The 22,280-nt window shown below is 43.4% G+C and overlaps 1 protein-coding gene across 2 annotated transcripts in view; it reads right to left on the bottom strand.

Annotated features, from left to right (window-relative positions):
* FCHSD2 (FCH and double SH3 domains 2) overlaps positions 1-22,280 on the bottom strand; it is a 123,403-nt gene that overhangs the window by 5,054 nt on the left and 96,069 nt on the right. For both annotated transcript variants that reach the window (XM_048294390.1, XM_048294392.1), the window contains 6 exons: positions 15,833-15,949; positions 15,028-15,132; positions 5,197-5,358; positions 1,088-1,222; positions 699-782; positions 396-573 (listed from right to left, as the gene is read on the bottom strand). In XM_048294390.1, coding sequence (XP_048150347.1) covers positions 396-573; positions 699-782; positions 1,088-1,222; positions 5,197-5,358; positions 15,028-15,132; positions 15,833-15,949 — 781 coding nt within the window. The remainder of the gene's footprint in view (positions 1-395; positions 574-698; positions 783-1,087; positions 1,223-5,196; positions 5,359-15,027; positions 15,133-15,832; positions 15,950-22,280) is intronic.

Raw genomic sequence — 22,280 nt, 5'->3', positions numbered from 1 at the left:
GTCAGTCTCTCTCTGCAACTCCCTGAAAGGAGGTTGGGGCCAGGTGGGGCCTTTTCTCCCAGGAAACCAAAGATAAGACAAGAGGAAATGGCCTCAAATTGCACCAGGGGGGGTTAAGGTTGGATGTTAGAGAATATGTCTTCCCTGGAATAGTAGGTAAACACTGGAACAGGCTGGGAAATGGTGGAGTTCCACCATGGTGGAAGTGTTAAAAAATGAGCAGACTTTGCAATATGGCGGGATTTGGTCAAAGGTTGGATTTCACGACCTTGGAGGTCTTCTTCAACCTTAATGATTCTGTGATTCCATGAAATCTGGGATAGTCTCCCAGCCTTGATATCCAGACTGTTTTCAAGAGCCAGCTCAATATTTAAGCATTTCTAACTGGAATTTACCACTGGAGTCTCCGTTGAGGCTGCCCGGGACCAGGTCAGCCTCCGTGGAGTTGTTGGAGGTGTGGGATCGGGCGTCCAGCGCAGCCAGGGACTGCAGCATGCTCAGGAGGCTGCTGGAGGTCGGGAACTGCAGGTACTTCTCCGGCACATATCCCACCTGTCCCGCCTTGTTCCGTGCCTGTGAACGAACAACAGGAGCCATTCCCTGCTTGTGAACTCTGCTCTGCAAAGAACCCCACGATTTCCTCCCATCCCAGCTTCTATCCTGAAAGCATTGAGGCAAACAAGCTCAGAAAATCCTACCTTTACCCAGTCTTCCATATCTCCATCTTCAATGACCTCCAACACCTCGTGTTCCTCTATGGTCAGTTCATCTGGCTGAGAAGCCTGGAGTGTGGGACAGGAAGGATGGAAAAGGAAAGTGGCTTTAAGGGCAAGGCATGGGCAGTGGGAAGAACATTCTCATCTAGACTTTTATTAAAACGGATGTTCTTTAAAAACCTGAAAGCTTTAATAAACTACAACATCCCAATAAAGGTTCTGCCATTCACAAGAGCCACTCTCCCTCCAAAGGGCAGATGGAAGCTCCCTGAATCCCACCCTACCAGCAAAGCAAACCTCAAGCTCCCACAGGCACATTTATAATTTTTAATAGAACTCATTTTTCTAATTAAAAAAAAAAAATCACTAACCTTATAGGAATAAACAACTTTGCAGGTGAGAGGGTAATTTCTCAGAGTACCAGAAGGACTAGAACTGCTGTCATCAAAAACATCCAGGCTGTCTTCAAACTCTTCACCCTCTTCCTTTTCTGCATCAGCATTGACCTGGTAAAACAAATTGCAATTGGCATTACAGAAGCTGCTAAAAATCGGTGAAGAAATAACAGTAAAAATGAGCTGGTTAATATTTTTCAGTCTGTGTTTTTTATGACTTATTGTTATTGAAAGTAACTCAGCTGGATTTCTTTGTTCAAGCACAAGCATGTGGACTTTAAAAAGAACTGCTGAAGATTTTGGAAGCTCCAACGCAACTGCTGGACAGTTATAAAATCTGTTTTCCATATAAGCTGTGACTAAAGTACTTTAGAGATGCCATTGCAGAGGCACAGAAAACAGTTTAATGGTAAAAAGAGAATTTATGCTACTAAAAGATTAATGTACCAGTGACCACGAGTTATAAAATAAATCTGCAGTGGAAATATTTAAAGTTTAAAAAAAATAAAGCCCCATATCAACCTTCTAGCTTGTGTATTCTCCGCAACATATTTGCTGCAGTTTATTACAAAAATTCTTAGAGAAAGGAAGATTTGTAAAAACTTGCTATAAAAGTTTAAATAAAACCTGAAGTCAATATACTGGAAAAATACAAGTTTGGGTAAGACTACCATGAGCTGTGCTTTGGCCTCGTGCCTGGGTTATGTTTTGAATAAATATGTTATCTCACATGAAAATGATGAATTACTCTGAGAAAACAGTCCTTTGAATCAAAGGCAACACTGCTATGTAGTTCCATCTTCCCTGTGCTTATTCCTGTTAATTTGGGAGTGAATTTGGTGCTCCCCGTGAAAAGTGAGAGGCTGATAAATAAAAAAAGTTAAGCTGAGCCTACAAATTTCCTGTGAAATTTCCCTAAAGTAGGTCTCTGACAGCTTTGCTCTTCTAGGCCTGGACTACAAGAGTACAAAGCTTCATCATTTTGTGACTTTAATTAGTTTCTATGTTACTATTTCCAAACCAAATCCTTGCAATCCTGGTGATTTTTTCTTCATCACTAACTCTCATTCCAGAGCAGTCTGCCTCCATCTCTCCTTTGGTGTATTCCTGGATGTTGGGATAACCAAAAACTGTCCTACAGCTGGGTAATGCTTTGGGACATCAGCAACCAACTGCAAATTGTGGCAAATTGGAGGTTTCCCCTCCTGTGTCTGCCTTTTGCTGTGCATGGTCCCAGCAGCCAGTGCTGACATCCAGCTGGGACATCATGGAAATCAGCAAATCATGTCTAGAAAGTCTGGGCAGCATCTGCTCCTGGCTTTCTACCACGAGCAGGAAAAACACGCCTTCATTTTCAGCACGTGGGCTGCTCTAACTCCTTGGATGGAATCATCTGGGAAGCAGGCACCAAGAGGGAAAACAGGAAACTGAGAGGTTGGCTTGAGAAAGCTCATCCTTCTGCAGAGCCTGGGATGGAAGATGGCAGCAGCAAGGAATAAATGCACGGGACAGAATGACACTAAAGGGGTGGGACAGGCAGCAAACACAGGAAGAAATGCAGGGCTGGTGATGAGAAAGTGGATTACACACATGAAAAAAACGACAGAAATGTATTTCTGTATAAAAATCTGTCTTGGGTTGTTGCACATATACACAGAAGGGTCCTGTCCCTGTTCCCTGGGAGCAGAGCCCGACCCCCCCGGCTGCCCCCTCCTGTCAGGGAGTTGAGCAGAGCCACAAGGTCCCCCCTGAGCCTCCTTTGCTCCAGGCTGAGCCCCTTTCCCAGCTCCCTCAGCCGCTCCTGGGGCTCCAGCCCCTTCCCAGCTCTGTTAAACACTGCCCACTCCTCCAGGCTGGAGTGAAAGTGCTGCTTGTTACAAACTGCAGTAATTCCTCTGAATTCTGGTGTAATTTTGGTCCCAGCTCTAAGAATTCCATCTCTGGGCTGTCCCTGCCTGGCCTGCCAAGGTCAACAGAGCCTTTTTTAAATACAGGAGCCTACGTAAGTGTAAAAGGGGAAAATGAGACTCAGAGCTGAACCTCCCAGGCTGTGGCATCGCCTGGGACCAGCACGGGGGGCTCAGCTCCAGGGCCAACTGTGCCTTGTCTGGGGAGACTGGGAATGAGGGCTTGGGAGCAGCCCAAAAGGCACACAGGGGAGTTAAAGGAGGTGGAGTACAAGAAGAAATGGAATAAAATCACTGTTTACCACAGCTACGCAACAAATCCTCACCTACTGTGACCAGAGAGCATCTGAAGTGAAACCAGAACAGGATTTCCTTTGGGATTTGGGAGGGCTGACACTCAGATCTGCACACTCCAACTCTAATTCCTAATTATATTAATGATGACAATAAAGCCTGCAACAACCTTCAGTGCAAATCACCACCACGAGCTGGGTGTGACATCCGAGGAGAAACTTCCCAACAGCCTGAAGGAAGCAAAGAGGGAATTGGGGAAGCATCTGCTGAGATTCCAGTCAGTGCTCTCTTCTCCAAACTGAAGTTACCACAGAGGGAAACATCTGTGCCTCCAAAAAAACCCTCTCCCTCTAAGGGTTTGCTACCACTACCAAGAAAACCTATTAAAAAAAAAGAAGGAAAAAACATATGAAGAGCACAAAGAAATATGGGAATGAGCAAAAAACCCTAAAAGCTCTTTTAGCAGTTCCTCTTTTCTGAACAGCGTTTCTTTGATTCAGCCATCACTACTGATTCTGAAATATTTCATCCTTCCTGGGGAAAAGGGGAGGAAAATGAGAGTTTGCTTTTTATTCGTCCTTGAATTACCTAAAAATATGCTTTCTTCCAAGCTAAACAAGTGTACAGACACTACAAATGCAATTAGTCTTATGTACAACTCAATTAAAAACATCATAACCAACCTTCCACTGATCAAAGCTGCTTTTTAGATCAGTTTTGATGATATTGGATGAAATTTTCCAAAGAGTTAGCTTGGAATCACAGCATCACTTTGGCTGGAAAAGGCCTCCAAGATCACTGAGTGCAACCATTCCCCAGCCCTGTCTACTGTACCTCAAATAATCCATGAAAGATCTTTGAGGGAAAACATCTAACCCTGGTCACAGGAAAGGAAAGTCTGTTTTCCAAGCCACGCACTGACTGTTTTAATGAATTAAGGTTTTTTACCTCAAAATATCGGAATCAATTTGGAAAACAGGCTTTGGTCTCCTGATGACTTTCCCCACAATCTCCACATAAATGATTCTTTAAGGAATGATGTAGAACTTTGTTTTCTAAGGAAGAATAAAGACCTTATCTGGAAGAAGAAAGTCTCTAATTCAGGGATCTCAAGATAACAACCTCAACTATTAATGAAACTTTAGACAAACACACAGACATTTTTCTTCTCAGGAAATGGCAAATAAATATTATGGCACTTACCCAAGCTCAGAAAAATCAATTTAAAGTAAGCCCAGCAAAGAAACCCAAAAATCCTTTTTTTTGAGCTTTGTTTTTTTTTTAGTTCCTGTTAAATTCAGCCATGTAAAACCACAAGATTTTCCCTGTTGGTTAACAACCAACCAAACATTTTCAGGTTTTTTTTTTTTATGGAATGCTTTGGGTTGGGAGGGAACTTCAAAATCATCCCATTCCAACCCCCTGCCATGGGCAGGGACACCTTCCACTAGCCCAGGCTGCTCCAAGCCCCAGTGTCCAGCCTGGCCTTGGGCACTGCCAGAGATCATGGGGCAGCCACAGCTGCTCTGGGCACCCTGTGCCAGGGCCTCCCCACCTCATAGGGAGCAATTTCTTCCCAATATCCCATCTAATCCTGCCCTCTGGCAGCGGGAAGCCATTCCCCTTGTCCTGTCCCTCCATGCCTTGTCCCCAGTCCCTCTGCAGCTCTCCTGGAGCCCCTCTAGGCCCTGCAAGGGGCTCTGAGCTCTCCCTGGAGCCTTCTCCTCTCCAGGCGAGCACCCCCAGCTCTCCCAGCCTGGCTCCAGAGCAGAGGGGCTCCAGCCCTGGAGCAGCTGCGGGGCCTCCTCTGGAAGGGCTGTATTCCAGGAGCAGCCCCTGGAGAGGCCCCCAGGCCCTGGGGGAGGTTTCTCCCTGGATCCGTACCAGGTGCGCGGAGCCGTTGTTGGTGACCGAGGGCAGGTTGGCCCAGCGCTCGTTCTCCAGCTCCTCCATCACCTGGTTCATGGCGCTCTTCAGCCACGTGTCCACGGACACCCCGATCTGCTTCAGCAGCTCCAGCCGCGCTTCTGCCTTCAGCTTGATGATCTGGGGACACAAACACACACGGCTCAGAATTCCTCAGGATTCCACCTCGCCCTGCGGGATCTTCCCATCCAGGAATGACCCGGGTGGCTGACATTCCTCATTTCCTTGCCTGCAGGAGCGTGGTGTGAGCCAAGACACAGGGAATGGTTTTCTGGAGGCCCAGCCAATCTCACCAGTTGGTGTTTTTAAAATAACACCTCTGAGTCTATGCTCGCTCCCAATTCATACCCTTAAGCAGTTCAGTGTAGCTTTAAAGTCCAACAACCCAGCGCTTCCCAGGATTTTAAAAATTAGGAACATCCACAGAGCAGACCCTTCCAGGTGGTGACTGAACTGGATTTGAAACACAAATAAATCTCGTAGGATACACACACACACACACACCAACCCACCAACTCCCACACGAGGCTCTTTTCCACCAGCACGTGCCAGAGATCACAGGAAACTCATTTGTTATGGAAGCAGAGTATGTTAATCATCTCAAAATTAAATACGTATCGCACTCCAACAAACAGTTTCAGGGTTTTTGTCTTCAGAACAGCATGAAAATGGAGGTTTTCTGACAGCTGGGTTCACTTCAGCATCCTGGCACACTCGCTGGGCAATGGAGCCAAAGATTTAACAAATTCATGGCAAAGCACCACCCTGATCCAAATTAGCTCACAGTCTAAACAGGAGGGATGGGAAGAGAAGCGTGAAGAAACTCAGGACTTCAAAAAAAGCACATTTGCATCAAGAAGCGGAGGGCAAACCCAGGGATAAAACTGAGGATATTTTTGTCCAGTCCAGCCCTGTCAACACCCTCCTGCTGCCCTTGCTCATCAGAGAAACAAAAATCAAGTGATTTCCCAAAAATCCTTCAGTGAGTCACTGATGGAGGCAACAACAGAAACCCACTGAACCAGCCTGGAATTTCTCCTGCATTCCCTTTCGTAGCATTCGTCATTTTTAGCAAGTAGCAAAGCTTCATCTCCTTTCTCTCCCCTCCAGCCCTTCCCACAGGGATCAGAAGCACCTCACTGCAGCATCCCTGACACACCAAGCACCCAGCAGCACTGGGAATCCAAGCAAAACGAGCAAAAACAGATGGGTTCAGGCATAAATTAGAGGGAACTTCTCTTTCCAGTAATGGCTGAAGCACAGTAGGCTATGGAGAATATGTGTACAGTGAATTACAATGCCATGTAGGTTTTTCTCTCTTACACACATCCTTACTCTACAGAAAACTTCGTGTTGAGCTGAAGTGATACAGGTATTTTGCTCATTTCTGACAGGCTGCTGCACTTACAGAATCAGAGAATCATCTCTTTCTACTAAGAAAATAAACCAGAAAAGAAATGACTGTTAACTTTATGAAGCTGAACCCCCAAACACGTCTCCATTTTCACTTTATTTGTGAAGGTGACTTTAAACCTGTCTAAATCAAACCACTTTTGAGAGGCATTATTTTAAATTCTGCGTAGAAGAAATGTGACTTTAAAGAGAAGGTAAGTTGTAAAAGGAGAATTTATGATGTCAGATGTATCTTCGTGTGGCTACAGCTGCACGCACATGGTCTCCCCCTTCATCAGGGATGGAGAAAGGAGGATGGGACAACTTTCAGAGGTATTTCCCATGGGAAAAGCCAAAGCCACTGAGCAAAGGGAAGTTTCCACTTCTTCATGCAAGGGGTCTCCAAGTGAATGATTAACAGGTACTGTAAATAGTGTTCAGAGAGCTGAGAAAAGGAGGAAACATTAAATACGTTCATGTGCATCCCCTCTCTCCTGCTCCTAAGCATTCAAGATTTTGAACAAAGCCACTTCAGCCACAGAGCTGCACAGGAACATGCAGGGCAGGGAGAACAACCTTGTCAAAGGCAACTCAGTCACAGAATCCCAGAATGGTTTGGGTTGGAAGGACATTAAAATCATCCAGTCCCAACCCCTGCCAGGGGCAGGGACACCTCCCACTATCCCAGGTCGCTCCAAGCCCCGTCCAACCTGGCCTTGAATACATAAATATATACATATTAATGTATGTATTTACTTGTGGAGTGAAGCAGCTTTCCCCTTATTTGTCTTTACATCCTGACACCGATTTACAAGGACTTTCCCTGTGCCTCCACCACGGAATTGCCCAGCCCCGTTGTTTTGCTGTTTACCTCGTTATGCAATTTCCAATTAGGCTGAGTTATGCTACAGCAATAAACATTGGTCCAGGCTGCTACAAACATCTGCAGTTGCTTTTAGTCCTCACTCTGCCATAGTTTGTTTGTACAAATTGTGAGCTAAAATAAACAAGCTGCTCCAGAATTCTTGAGTGTACTTGACAAGAGGTTTTAATTCAACATACCCAGCAAATCCCATGGAGTTCCCCCTCCCTATTTACACCCAGGAGCCTTAACAGTCAACAAATGTTTGTTCCAAACCACAAATGGTTTGAGTTTCATTCCATTGCAGACAAGCCATAAAAGCACCAAGAGCACTAGGTCAGGCCTGCACTTGAAAGTCATTTACAAGCTGAGAATATATTTTTACCTAAATAATTATGCTGGTAGACCAGAGTTAACAGCTTCCCACCTATAGGAAAAATACAAATAAAATACCACTCAGGAATGTAACTTTATTCTGCTTCTCACACAGGAACAGCTACACATTTAAACATGGTTTAGTGGTGGCCTTGGCAGTGCTGGGGTGGACTCAATGATCTCAGAGTGCTTTTCCAACCTCAATGACTCTGTGATTCTATGAAGATACAAACACTTCATTCAAATACCACTACACCTAAATTAGCTGGGGTTTGATGCTTTCATTATCCCAAAATAAAACGTTAAGTAAGAAGGAAAGAGGGCAATACTGTTGATTTCACCAGCACCATGTTGCGTCACAAGCTTTTCTGAAAGCCTTGTTCCCTTGCAAAGATCATCCCATTTAAAACTAAACAAGGCTTTAACCACTGGTTTTCCCTCTCTCCCAACGGATGCTCCCCAGGGACACTCGTGCTGTGCCCCAGCTAAGTGACCTCCACTGACAGACCTGAAAATATCTTAAATCAAGTGACCCCTGGCACTCCCAGCAACACTGAGCATCTCCAGGAAGGCAGCTGAGCTTCCAAAGCCCAGGAATGCTGGAATCCAGCACTGGCTCTGAAATCTGGGTGCTGCCCAAATTTCATTGTTAGGAAGTCTCACTGCAGGACAAACATTTTCCTGTGTAACAGTGAAATTGCTGTTTACAGTCACCAATTACTGGTTAATAGCTCAGGACTGGGGTATTTTTACACCGATTAAAAAACCATCAGCCACCCACCACATATACAAACTCTTCTGGGGGGTTCCTGCTTCTCTGAGCTGTTCTTCCTGCTGGGAGGTTCTAGGAAGATGAAAGGAAAAACCACCCAAGTTTTAGAAAATATAAACACTGTTATCTATTCCTCACATACCTGACATTGCTCCACGTGGGAGATGGAATAGTTTTGTTTATTTACTGTTCCACTCTTAATTAAGCAGTGGTTTTAGACCCACAGTTTACTCAAGATGAAGATGCACAACTGCTCTGCAAGGCATGGAAATGAAACCCAGCAGGAACATTACAGAGCTGCTCCCTGTTCCCAGGAGGAAAAGGGCTGGAAAGAAACCCAGAGTTCCTTCACATCCCACAAACACCTCGGATCCAAGTCCTTCAAAGCCATTTATAAAGGTGCTGGGCTAAAAACCGCACAGAAATGCAGCAAATGCGGCCCCTTCAATATTCTGGTTTAGGATTGTTAAAACCAGTTTTAAATGGATTTTCCTGAAAACAGAGTTGCTTTACCCGCCATGGCTTTTTAAGGTGCAGAAGAAACCCTGGGCCTTGTCCAGATCTTTTTCTCCTGAAGAATTCAGAATTATTTATTCTACACAAGAGTTGTACTTAGGAGCTTGGTCAGATACTACAATCAGATTAAAATAGGATTATGAGGATACCCAAACCACCTTTTGTGAGAAATGTTTTATTCCAGTGCAATATTTTTTTAGTGGCAGGAACAAAATCATAGAATCATAGAATCACAGAATCCTGCAATCATTTAGGGTGGAAAATCCCTCTAAGACCATTCCCCCAGCACTACCAAGGCCACCACTGACCATGTCCCCAAGTGGTTGAACACTCTCATTTGGCAAATTCTTTTAGCCAGGAAGAAATCAATGTGGAAAGATTCTGGCAAAACATTCTGGAAAGCCATTATCTTTATTTCTGTCCCCATTAAGAAACACTTATTGCTGAAATTCCAGGCTTTTTAATTGGAAAAGTTATTAAAATGAAATAATTCTCTTCAGGAAAAGTTACATTTTGGGCCACTGGAATCATGATACACTGAGAGACAGACATGACTATAAATCAATTTGATTTATAATTAAGTCTTGGAATGACCTTAACTTCTCAAAACCCAAAGTGAGTCTTATTCCATGCAGTTCAGTTTTAAATCACAGCCCACTGTCTTAAAGTAGGGGTGTATGAGGAAATAAACCAAAAAATTCAACTTTCACTGCCTTGCTGGGGTTTGGAGTGGAAAACCCACGGCTGTGGCAAAACCACCCCAACCAAAAAGATAAATCCTGTCCAACACAACTCACCCAAAATCTGGATCCTTTTTCTGCACTAGGTGGGGAATTAGCTCATAAATGACATTTCCCACCACAACATGGAGTGGGTTTCTTTTCTAAGTGGGAGGCTGGGCAGGAGGTTTGTACAGCTATTTCCAGGAGTTCATTTATAGGCTAAATAATCTGCATGGACTGAAATCCAACGAGGCTGCTGGGGTGAAGCAAACAGGAAATGAGGGACTGGCACAGAGAACACCTCTCCCAAGGGAATTCCAAGGTGAAGGAAACAGAGGGGAAGCTACTCATGGAGAAGAATCCACAGCTCCAGCCCAACTGGCAGATGGATTCTTCCCAAGCTTAGGCACATGAAACATTAAAGATCCCTACAGACTGAATTTGTAGAGTTTAAAAAGGGGCTCCCAGGCTGCTGGGAACAGGGCTGAATGGAAATCACTCAAATTCTGTAAGGAGATAATTAAATGGATATAAAATAAATGAATGCAAACATCTATTAACACATTTCTCTGTGGTCCTGGGGTGAACATTGGTTCTTCATATGGTGAAAAATGTTATGGACACTTCATAACCAAAAAATTCAGTGAGGTTTAGGCAGAGGCTGGACTAGAAACATCTCAAAGCTCATCCCCTTCCACTGTCCCAGGCTGCTCCAAGCCCCATCCAGCCTGGCCTTGGACACTGCCAGGGATCCAGGCACAGCCACAGCTGCTCTGGGCACCCTGTGCCAGGGCCTCCCCACCCTCACAGGGAGCAATTCCTTCCCAATATCCCACCTAACCCTGCCCTCTGGCAGTGGGAAGCCATTCCCCTTGTCCTGGCACTACCCACCACGAAAAAAGTCACTCTCCCCCTCACTAAACTGCTTTTCACCAAGGGAGTTTGAAATTCCTGCTCTGTGGATGTCCCTGGCATTTTCCCAGGCCAGTCCTCAATCTGCTGACCTGGAAAGAGCAACAGCTCCTACACATGTCCTGCAGGGATGGCACCTGGCTCCCTGCACAGCTCTCCCAGCCTTTGCTTCCTGAGCTCAACCAGAGCTGGAAGCAAATGGCATTTTACAAATTCCCCTTTTCTTTGGATTAGGAGCCTTGTTCCCTGGAAGTGCTCCAGGCCAGGTTGCACAGAGCTTGGAGCAAGCTGCTCTTGTGGAAGGTGTCTCTGCCCACGGCAGGGGGTGGAACTAAATGATCCTGAAGGTCCCTTCCAACCCAAACCATCCTCTGATTCTGCGACTCCATTTCATTTATTTTGCTGAAGCATATGGAATTTGCTTTGTTCCCACTGTGACACAACACAGCAATAAATATCCACAGCCAAATACAAGGAGAGGGGTAAATCAGCCCTCCACGTACAATTAAAAATGGCCCCACATCTCCGAGCTGATCAAACCAAGCCAACAGCACCGCAATGAGCCTTAACCAGATCTAATCTGGTACAAACACTCTCTGGAGAGCTGTACATATCCTGATGAGGAGATAAAATGCATCCCCTTATAATTAAGTGGGAACAGGATTAATTGCTGTGGAGGCCCAAAGACCTGAGAGCCAAGGGGAAACCTCCCACCATCCCGGCGAAAAATCACGTCAGCCCTGGGACAACTCAACTGCTCGGGGAGACCCACACTGGGGTCTTTGGTCTGAGAGAGGAAAAGTAAGATGAGAAGAAATCTCCCCTGCTGGCACTGCTGAGGCACCTCCAGTCCTGGGGGCAGTTTCGGGATCCTCATGACAAGAAGGACCTGGAGGGGCTGGAGCGTGTCCAGGGAAGGGAACAGAGCTGGGAAGGGGCTGGAGCCCCAGGAGCAGCTGAGGGAGCTGGGAAAGGGGCTGAGCCTGGAGCAAAGGAGGCTCAGGGGGGACCTTGTGGCTCTGCACAAGTCCCTGACAGGAGGGGGCAGCCGGGGGGGATTGGGCTCTGCTCCCAGTAAATTTCTGTCTCCAGTCATTGAAAGATAAAGGGATTCCAGCACTGGGAAAATGGAAAGCTCAATTCCTTCCTTCCTTCCTTCCTGCTGTTACAGAAATCAAAGCTTAAAACACAGAAGTTCTACTTCAATTACCTGAATTGGCTGAGTCAGTAGAGAGGAGCTCCAAGAAGGGTTTATTTTCACAAATTATCAGTTTTCAGTATCAATTCCCAATTTTTTCATTGATCTCCTTTGCAGCTGATGCCTGATCTGTGCCACTTTCAATTTGAAGGAGCACCTTGTGCTCTAAGAGCTTGTCTTTACCAAAGTGGTTCAATGCTGCTGGGACAAGGATGGAATCCCTCTGGATCTGAACTCCACAGTGTGTCATTCACTACAGTCAATTTTACTTCTTTGCCAGTGCCAGAGGTATTATCACTCAAAACGTAACATTATTTTAACATTTCCTTTTAAAACAAGCAATCAAACAAACAAAAAAATGCTTCAACAAACCCCAAATTTTCCAATTTCAACACAAAAATGTGTGTTCTGGTTATCAGTTACAGTCACATCTGCCATGTATCACCTGCATGGCAGCACTCTGCTGGAATTCCTAATTTCCTCCCAATTCTAATCAAGGCGTTTGCTCCCTGAAAACATCACAAGGAAAAATAGCTGTTATCCCAGGGAGAAAAAGATGAGAAATAACCCACTGAGCTGTGGATGTGCCAATCTGAGGGTTTACAGTCATCTTGTGGAAGTCAAAAACCTTGGGATTCTCCAGTATTTCCTGATCCTGACCACATTTTTACTCAATTGCTTTGCTGTACTTTCAATTTACACCTGTTTCCACATCCCTGTGCTTGTTAAATCCAGTTATCCATATGGAACAGCTCCTCAGTTCCTCCTGGGGCTTAGATTTCCCTGGATTCAGGGTCTCCAAGGAAGAGGGCAGTGAGATGAGCACATCTATGCCCAATATGCCCTGGAAAAAAAAAACCTTTACCCAAAAGAATCCTCTCTAAAAGGCCCTGACTCAGCCCCTCCTGCTTTGTAAGGCACACTGAGACTGGCACTGGAGCAATCTGTCAGGGATATAAAATTCCCTAAGGAGAAACAGGCAACTGGAAGATCACCAAACCAGAAAAAATTAATCCCAGTCTGTCTGTGAAGTTGTCTTCCCCTTCAGGAATGATGAGGACAGAAAAGAAGGAAGGAAGTGGATTTGCAAAGGAAAAGGAATAATTCAAGAAACCAAAATGGCACAGAACAAGTATAAAAATTTCCATAAAAATAACAAGCATTTCAAGAGAAAAATAAAATAAAAATCAAACCTCTGTGTCATCCTCACACACCTCCAGATGTGATACCAAAACAAACTCCACAGCCTCCCTACAACCTAAATAACTTCTTGCACAAATACCACACCCCAACCCAACCCTCAGTAATTCCAACTCAATCAGTCGCACCTAAATATGCAGGAATGTTTGGTTTTCACACACTGGAAGGAATTATAATTGCATTCCCAAAGAAAAGGTTTTAGCTCAAAGCTTAGGTTGTTCTTCTCCAGGATTTTATGTGTGCAAAAACCTCTTGTCTAATTAGTGGGCTTGAGCTCAGTCTTAGAAGAGTGGGGACTAACAGGGCTAAAAGAAAAAGCCATTCCTAGGTGGAAATAAAAGCTCCCTGAACTCACTTACTGGCTTATCATAAACAAATAAACAATGCTATGCTATAAACAGCTTTGGTGGCAATACAGACAAGTCCCACAAAGTGGTTTCCACACCATTCCAAAAACTCAGGGATAACTTCATGCCTTTAAAATATGCAGCAGAAGAGAAGCAAGTTGGCAAAAATCCCTCAGTCACTGAGTTTTATCCTCCAGTACTTGGCATTGGCACCATACTCCCTTGTAAAACAGGGCACGTGTTAGATATTGGAAAGATAAGGGATGGTTTAACTCCAACACACTGGAAAACCAGGAAAATATTGTATTAGCTGAAACTATTTGTATTAGCTAAAACACATCTTGAAGAAAATAATTCATGTTTATCTATAAAACTTCCACTTTTTGGAACTTTCCCTCTATCCTCAGTCACTTAAGTTCCAGACTGATTTAATTTGTAATTGATTCTAATTTTATAATATTTTGTTGTGAGATCTTTCTTTTTGGCAGCTTCTTATCCTGATTTTATTTCTTGCTGCTGCTGCCTTTATCTTTTATTCTTATGCTCTCTGTCCTTGCAGATTTAATCATTAACTACACATGTATATACACAAGTATTTTGGAGTATGGTCTGTTGGAAATAATTTACTCAAAACAGGTTTTTAAACCTCTTTCTGTAAGAATTAGGTTTTAAAAAACCATATCCTGCATTTGCTTTAAAAAGGGAGCCTGACAGTTCTCCCACCAGGAGGAGGAATAATTTTGCTCTGTATTTTCTAACCCCTTTACCTGTAAATCACATTCCTAATTACATCAGGTACTCTGAAGTATGAGAAGCACTTCACTGCAACAATTAAGTTTGTTCTACAGTTTTAATTAAGCAACCCACTCATCTGTTCCTGCTGCCTGCAGTGGGGTTTTTCAGTCAGTGGCCATGAAAACAGTTCACTTTTACCAACCCAACACTGGCAGCCAAATAAGAGGTTAATTTTTTCACGAGTCTTAACCCACAACAGGTCTCATAAACCTCTGTAACCCTTCGAAAGCAGCTCACAGTAAAATCAGAGATACAAGGATTATTTCCAATGTTTTCCCATCAACAGCCAGAATCAGTTTGTGTATCAAAACCCACTACAACAGCACATGGCAGTCGCTTCTAGAACCTAAAAATATGAAGACAGAGATAAAATCGCCATTTTCTGGTATTAATTCCTTCAAGCAGAATGCAATTAGTACACCTGAGATTCTTTTTCAATCTGTTTCAGATAAAGCCCAAGTAGAGAGATTCTCACTCTTCATCAGGAGGTGTCTTTAATATCACTCTTCTGATCTGGACTTTCATGAAGTTGATTCAGTGATTTGACAAATACCAAATGAAGGGGGAAAAAATAACATCTTAAAATGCCCTGGCTTTTGATGCTGAAAATAGGCATTTCCATCAACCAAATGCAACAGCTGTAACAAAGATGTCCCTGTGGTAAGGAACTGAAAATGCCAAAAGAATCTCCTCCTTACCTCAGCCTTGCGAATGCTCTCTCTGGCTTCATCTATTTTCTGCTCCAGTTCCGCTCGGGTTTGCTCGGACATCACGGGCCCGTGGCATTCCAGCTCTTCCAGGGTCTGCCAGGAACAAGGAAACACAGCACAGATGAACTAAATGCCAAAGACAAGTATTTGTGACAATCAGGGAAGTTACTGTTTGACTGGGTGCTGGGGATGACCAACAAAGGTCCACCCCAGGAAAAAAATGGTGATGACTCTATCCCTGCCCTCTGGCAGTGGGAAGCCATTCCCTACGTCCTGTCCCTCCATCGCTTGTCCAAAATCCCTCTGCAGCTGTCTTGGAACCCCTTTAGGCACTGGAACAGGCTCTCAGGTCTCCCTGGAGCTCTCCCAGAGACAACAGAGCGTTCTGGATGTCGTTTTTCCCCAGCTGATGCTATGCTTGAGGGTTGGAATAGTAGGGATGACAGGGAAACCGGGCAGGATGTGGTGAAAGCACAGCAGACTCCTCCATGGCTGGCTTCTTTGGGAAGAGCAAGGAACTTCTGGTTTTATTCTCACTCCTAATAGACACATTCCAAAATCCAGCTGCCTGATGCCCAAACACAGCCCTTGGCTCTTCTGAGCTGAGGCGCAGACATAAAATTATCAATTCACATCTAATTTTATATCTTGATGTTAGACTTAATAGCAAATTCCTCATGGATTTTCCTAGTGCCGAGCAGACTTTTGACACCCACGTGAACACAGGCCCCAGACAATTCCCTGGTGCTTGCAGCAGCTCCTCTTCCAAGAAATGTGCTTTTGCCAGACCTACCCGCTGGCTGTGGACGATGTTCTTGTGCTCGCGGGCCACCCGGGTCGCCCATTTCCGCGCCTCCTTGTTGAGGCTGTGCTCCTCAGTCGTTCCCGTCTCCGACTCCAGCTGTCGGCTCTGGAACAGGGAACAAGGAATGAGTCGTGGCCCAGACCCTGGGCTACCTCTGTGTTTACCTACAGGGTGATTCTGTATTACATTTATCAGCCTGGGATCTTGTTTCTTAGGAAACAAGGAAGACAGGACAAGAAATTCCTTCTCAGCTTTGGGACCGGGTTGTGGGAAGACAACTCCAGAAGCCAGAAGATCACAAGAATTCAATTCCCAAAGTAAACAGGCATTATAGGAAGCAAAGATCATGGAATCATGGAATGGTTTGGGATGCGAGGGACTTTAAAAGCCCATCCAGTCCCACCCCCTGCCATGGACACCTTCCACTATCCCAGGCTGCTCCAGGCCCCGTCCAGCCCAGCCCTGGACACTGCCAGGGATCCAGAGGCAGCCACAGCTGCTCTGGGCACCCTGTGCCAGGGCCTCCCCACCCTCCCAGGGAACAATTCCTTCCTAAAGATGAAAGGTTTAGTGTGACCATTCTTTGTAATTTGTGATCAAACCACAAAGCCATAAAATATTTTAGTATAGCATGGGAATTTCTGTCCAAAAAAGTTTGTGTCTGCAAAACAGAGGCTGAAATTTCCAATCACATTTTTGATATTGTTCCATCTTATTCCTGCTTTTGTCATGTCAATGACAAAAAGTAAACTTCTCCCCCTCAAGAAGTTCCAACTAAAGCAAGATGAAATAGTTCTCTGCTGTCTACAGGCTGAACAGAACAGACACATTTCCCAGCATGGAATTACTGAAATCATTCCCAACCTTTCTATCATTTCCTTTTGTAACAGAGTCACAGAATCATTTGGGATAGGTCCCATCTTTGAAGATATCCAAAAGACACCTGGATACAACCAGTCCTGAACAACCAGCTCTGGACCAGACAACCTCCAGAGATCCCTTCCAACTTCAACCAGTCCCTATGATTTTTTATCCTGAGTCAGCCACTGCAATCCACAACCCCCCAGCACTCCTTTTTATCACAAGTCCTGACATAATCCTGCACAGCCTCTGAGATCAACCAAAAACAATCCCTTATAAACTATGACCCAAGAAGAGAGAATACGCACAGAGCTGTTGAAGTGTGAAAGAAATGCCCGAGTCACAAATTTCTCACTCTGTATGGTTCAAAAGACACCATTTTTCTTCATCAGGTGGAGTTTGAAACTAGAGAAGAAGCCCACAAGGATGAAAAGGTTGTTTAGGCAGGAGAAATCCAAGGTTAGTCAGGAAAGGGTAAGAGAGCAGAAAGACATGGAATTATTTTCAGGGTAGCTGGGAAGCCTCCAGCTGTTACAGAAGAAGAGATGCTGTTATCAGGTATTTTAGCAGGAAAAGTGGAATGATTTGTGTCAAGGAAGGATGACAGTTCAATCATCTACACCAGCACTTGGCACAGACCGGAGTAAAACCAATAGACACCAGGAGGCAAATGGAAGTCATTCTGAAAACAAGATTTTTCTGGCCTTTAGACTGCACTGTCCTCATGGAAGAGGCAAAAAACACTATCTTAGGTTGACATCCTATCAGGGGATCTAACTGAAAAAGAGGCAAAATTGGTTCAGCTTGTTACTTTGTTCAATGAAGTTCTTGCCATCAAAACTGAACCTGGCTTTTATTCTTAGTGTCTGAAATGCCCATTTCAGTGTTATTTTCCAAGCACAAGGAATTGTCAGACAAGGTGTGGAGCAGCCCAGAAGAGGAGGAGGAGGAGAGGTACACGCACAGGGCCGGCTCTGGGATGAACAGGGAGGAAGGTGAAGCTTCAGGCGAGGATCTCTTCACCCATCCCCTCAGTTTAATTGGTAAATTGGCTTTTACTGAGGTGGATTTATAGGATCATATTCCTTCATTACTGACTTCTTTAATTACCTCTATTAAGCTACTCCATTGTAAACTTGAAGAGGACAACACGTGGATTTATTTAGGCACATCCGATCCTTAAAATAACGTTTCACCTCAGTTTTTTCCTAGCTTATCACACAGCTTCTTCCACAGCTTCCACCTGTGTTTTAACCTGAGCAAAATCTTTGACATTCCCTCTTCCCTATTAAACATCTCAGAGTGAAAACAGCCCATAACATATTTTCAGTGTTCCCACTGCTCTTGCTCCTACTCAGCAGCTCATTTTCATATGGAAAGAACCCAGACTTTTCAGTCACTTGATAATCATTTTCATTATCCCAAGTGTGATTTTGGGTTTTAGTCTATTTATCAAAAGCACTTGACTAGAAAAATGAATGCTGACTTCATGGCTACTCTTAAGGGCCTACTAAAAAAGAAAGGAATTTTGTTGGATCAGATTATTGCACATAATATAAGAACTTGTATTAGTTACTTATAAAACAGTATTGCACCCAGGCAGACCTCACCCTTGCTTCAAGGTCTAAAAATAAAACAGAACAAAACTGGGGCAATGAAAAGCCTTAATTCTGTACCCTCAGGGAAAGACAGACTGGAGGGGAACGTCAAGAAAATGAAAACCCAGCTGCCATTAGAATAGGTGAGAAGAAAGGAGCTAAACCAGATTGATGTGGACATCGAAGTCCAAATTGTAGGGAAGAAGGTGGAGGAACTGAAGGGTCTGATGCTGACCTGAAGTGTTTTCAGGACTGGAATCTGGTGGTGCCAAGACGTCCAATGACTCAATTTAACCTCTTCCAAAAAGAGAGGGAAACCAAACCCACTCTTCGTGGCCAAGAAATGAAGGGAGAGCCAAAAAACCTGAGCTAAACATAGATGGACACTCTGCTGTTCCCTCACGGCTTGGATTACAATGAAAACAGTGTTTAGTGCTAAAAATTCGATCAGTAAACCAACAGAAAGTTCTGGATGGCTCCAAGCAGCTAAAAAGCTTAGGGGCAGCAACGCTGTTTCTTAAATTAACAAAAGCATTCAGGCTGCAGACAAATGTCACTTCTCCATTTTGGGCTGAAATGTTGGTGCAGGTGCAGGATTTGCCTCCCAGCAGGTAAACTCAGCCTGTATTCTTATTTATCCAGTTATATCTGGAAGCAGATGGCACAGCCCTGTCTTGAAAGCAAGAAAACATTGGCTCTTGAGCCTCAACGTTCCTTATTTTTGTGGCTGAGGCCTAAAAAACTTCACTTCCACCAAGGCACAAAGCAGGGAACATTTATTGCATGCAAAGCACTGACATGAAACACATCTGAAAACCGGGCATTTGTCTTAAAGAGGTGAAAACAAGAAGTTTCCATGCCAATGCTGCAGAGCAACACTTTGGGGAGGAGGAAGGAACACACATGACATTTTTCACACGACTCACTGCTAAACTCAGCAGTTCTGAGAAAATCGTGAGCCAAGTTTGGGGCTCCTTTTAGTCTGTTATTGCTGAACTCATTTGATTTTAATTTAGCCAAGAGTGAGCTGGGGCTGACTCATATTTCAGTCAATTTCCAACATTTCAAACTGGACACTCCACATCTTTAAAAATTACGATTTTTTAGGGTTTTTTCCCCCTCAGAATAATAAAAAAGGACTTCAATCCACTACTATTATAACCTGTATGTTACAATAAGGCTAAATCCAAGCCAACCTATTACTGCTGCTTTACAGAACCACATTCTGCTTTTTAAATGAACAAATCAGTAATATATTATTAGTACTGAACAATATTATATTAATCTAATAAATGAAGCACTGATGGGGCTGCCGAAGGAAAAGGAACATCCAACTGGGCAGGGCTGGTTTGGTTTGGTTTGCTTGCTTCGGGGTTTTTTTGGTTTGGTTTGGGTTTTGTGGGTTTTTTGTTTGTTTCAGTTTGGGTTTTGGGATTTTTTTGTTTGTTTCGGGTTTTTTTGTTTTGTTTTTTTTTTCTCTGTAAGTATTGATTTTTATTAAATATCATTGATCAACACAACTTTGTTATTCCTAGGCCTTGATGTTTCTGTATCAAGAACTTCTGTTACAGAGAAGAGATGAAAAGCCACATCCCATTTTTAAAATTAATTCGAATCTTATTTATTTTTAAAGGTTTTTACTGTTCTCACTGCAATTAATATTGAAATTAGAGTGCAGAGTATTTTTGTTAATTTACTTCCATTCTCACCCTCATAATTATCCTCATTTGCCTCAGCCCTCACACCAGCTGCATTCCCAGCCAACTTTTTCAAAAATCTATTAGAAATACAGAAAAATTGCCCTCACTAAGTAACCAAAGGCAAAAAAAGGGACTTTTAAAATCAAGTTTGACACAGAAAAAATTGAATTTGTAGCTACTTTCAATGAAATAGAAACAAATTTCTAGTTTTTAAGTGGCCACTTCTTTCAAGTGTAACTTCTGCTCTCTGATCTTCACTGTTAGAAATCACCCAGAGCTTTGCTTAAACTGCGTTTCCTGAGTGCAAAAACCCCAAGAATTCTAACTGTATGCTCTCTAAATTAAGATTAGGTGGTGAAAATTAAAATAAAGTCAACTAGGCAGTGAAAATTAAAATAAAATCCATTAGGGTGGGAGCCAATTTCAGCTCATTATACTTAGAGAACATGACACTCACATTCAACCTAAGCTAAGTCCCAAAGTAGATCCAAAACTTTCATTTTCTTCAGTATCAACCTCAAATATAAATATTAGATCTCAGCTCTTATTTTAAGCACAACTGTGGCAGGAGGGATTAAATAAAATCAGTTTTAGACAGGCACAAGACAGGTCAAGTCACAGAGGGAAGGCAGAGCTTTGCCCACTTGCACCCACTGATCATTTCTTGACCTGAATGGTTGTAACTCTCCTCAAAAAGAATTCTTAATGCTGAATAAAATTAAATAATAAGCTCTTTTTAATATATATGTAGCTTCAAAAAGGTTATACTTAAAACCAGTCTGTTCTGGCATTAAACGGTTGATAAAATTAAATAATAACTTAAATCTTTTTTTTATGTTTAGGTTCAAAAAAGTTGTACTTAAACCCAGTCTGTTCTGGTATTAAAACAAGAGACCACTGTAAATACAGAAATATGGGGCCCCTTTGTACTTGTTTATGTAACTTATATAAAATTCCTTCATAGACGATTCTGAGAAACTCCAAGATGTATCTTCTGAGAGTGAAGGGAAATTCATCCTTATTTTCACAATCTACCCGTAAAACAGCCAAATTACTTGGAGGGAAACTGCAAATCTTTCCACTGAACTTCCTGAGGCGTTTTTGTGCAAGTTAAGAGGGAAAAAGAAGATTATTTTCATGTCAAGAAGCTGTGGAACAAATCAGCTGGGCCACAGCTCTCCCTCATGCTCTGAGGAAACAGTGAATGAAAAACAGGAAGAAGACCCCAAAAATGAAGTGTCAGCTTTTCAGGGCCCTTCTCCTCTTGCTCCAGGGACACTTTTGTGTCACCTGGCCCCCTCTCTCAAGTGATAACCCCAGGATCAAGGAAAAAGAAGTTTTTCCAAATAGGAAACAGAGAAAAGCTGGCGAATTTCCTCTTTCTTTTGCCCTGTTCTCATGGCTTATCTGTGAGCATGGGGACAGTGCGTTTTCCACACACTGGATTTTTGTGGAATTAATAAATATCCCTTTCCTCGTGGGAGGATTGGGGGTGATTAAACTGTGGAGTCTCACAGCAGCCTCTGTGGAAGGCCAAGATGTGCTGACTGGGTTTCCTTGGGAGGATAAAGGTATTTTAAAAGACTCTTTTCCATTCTCCACTTTGCTGTCTATAAATACACGTTGGGAATTCATTTCTGGAGAGGATTAAAGGTTGTTAGGAACTGATCAATCATTTCTTTCTGAATATTTTTAAAACAAACCATTTCTTTAAGGCTAAGTGGTTTGTTTTAGGGGTTTTTTTGAAAACTTTCTTTTTTAAAAGTAAGAATGTCCATCAAAATGAACCAAGACAGTGAAAGAATCTAAATAATTTAGTAACATGAAAAACTGCCTCAATTCAAGCTCAAAGCAAAGTTCTTAGACAATGGAAAATACCTGATTCATGTAAAACATTTTGAAGAGGTTTTCTCTTTGTGGGCACTCAAGAGGGTACATTTCACCTAGTGCAACTGGGATATTTGGGATCAAAAATCCTGGCAGTTGCTGGAAAATTGTTTCATTCCTTCCTTTCTCAGGAACAGATCCTTTTGGAGGCTCTGGCTGTGCACTCTGGGATCATTTTGAAAGCAAACTGACGTGTCCCTGACTCAAGGACTGCACAGAAATCCTGGGAACAGCTCTTGTCTTATAAAACCAAAGTTTGGGATGGACCATGTAAAAGTGGAATTTACACCACAAATCAGAGCTCTCCATTCAGAGCTCCATATCCATATGGTTTATAACATTCTTCCTGCCTACAGCACTCACAGCTCCATTCCAGTAATACTAAAATAC

Source organism: Corvus hawaiiensis, chromosome 2 (genome assembly GCF_020740725.1).
Source record: "Corvus hawaiiensis isolate bCorHaw1 chromosome 2, bCorHaw1.pri.cur, whole genome shotgun sequence".
NCBI lineage: Eukaryota > Metazoa > Chordata > Aves > Passeriformes > Corvidae > Corvus > Corvus hawaiiensis.
Note: the sequence above shows the minus strand (reverse complement) of the source record. Positions and strands in the feature narration are given on the sequence as shown.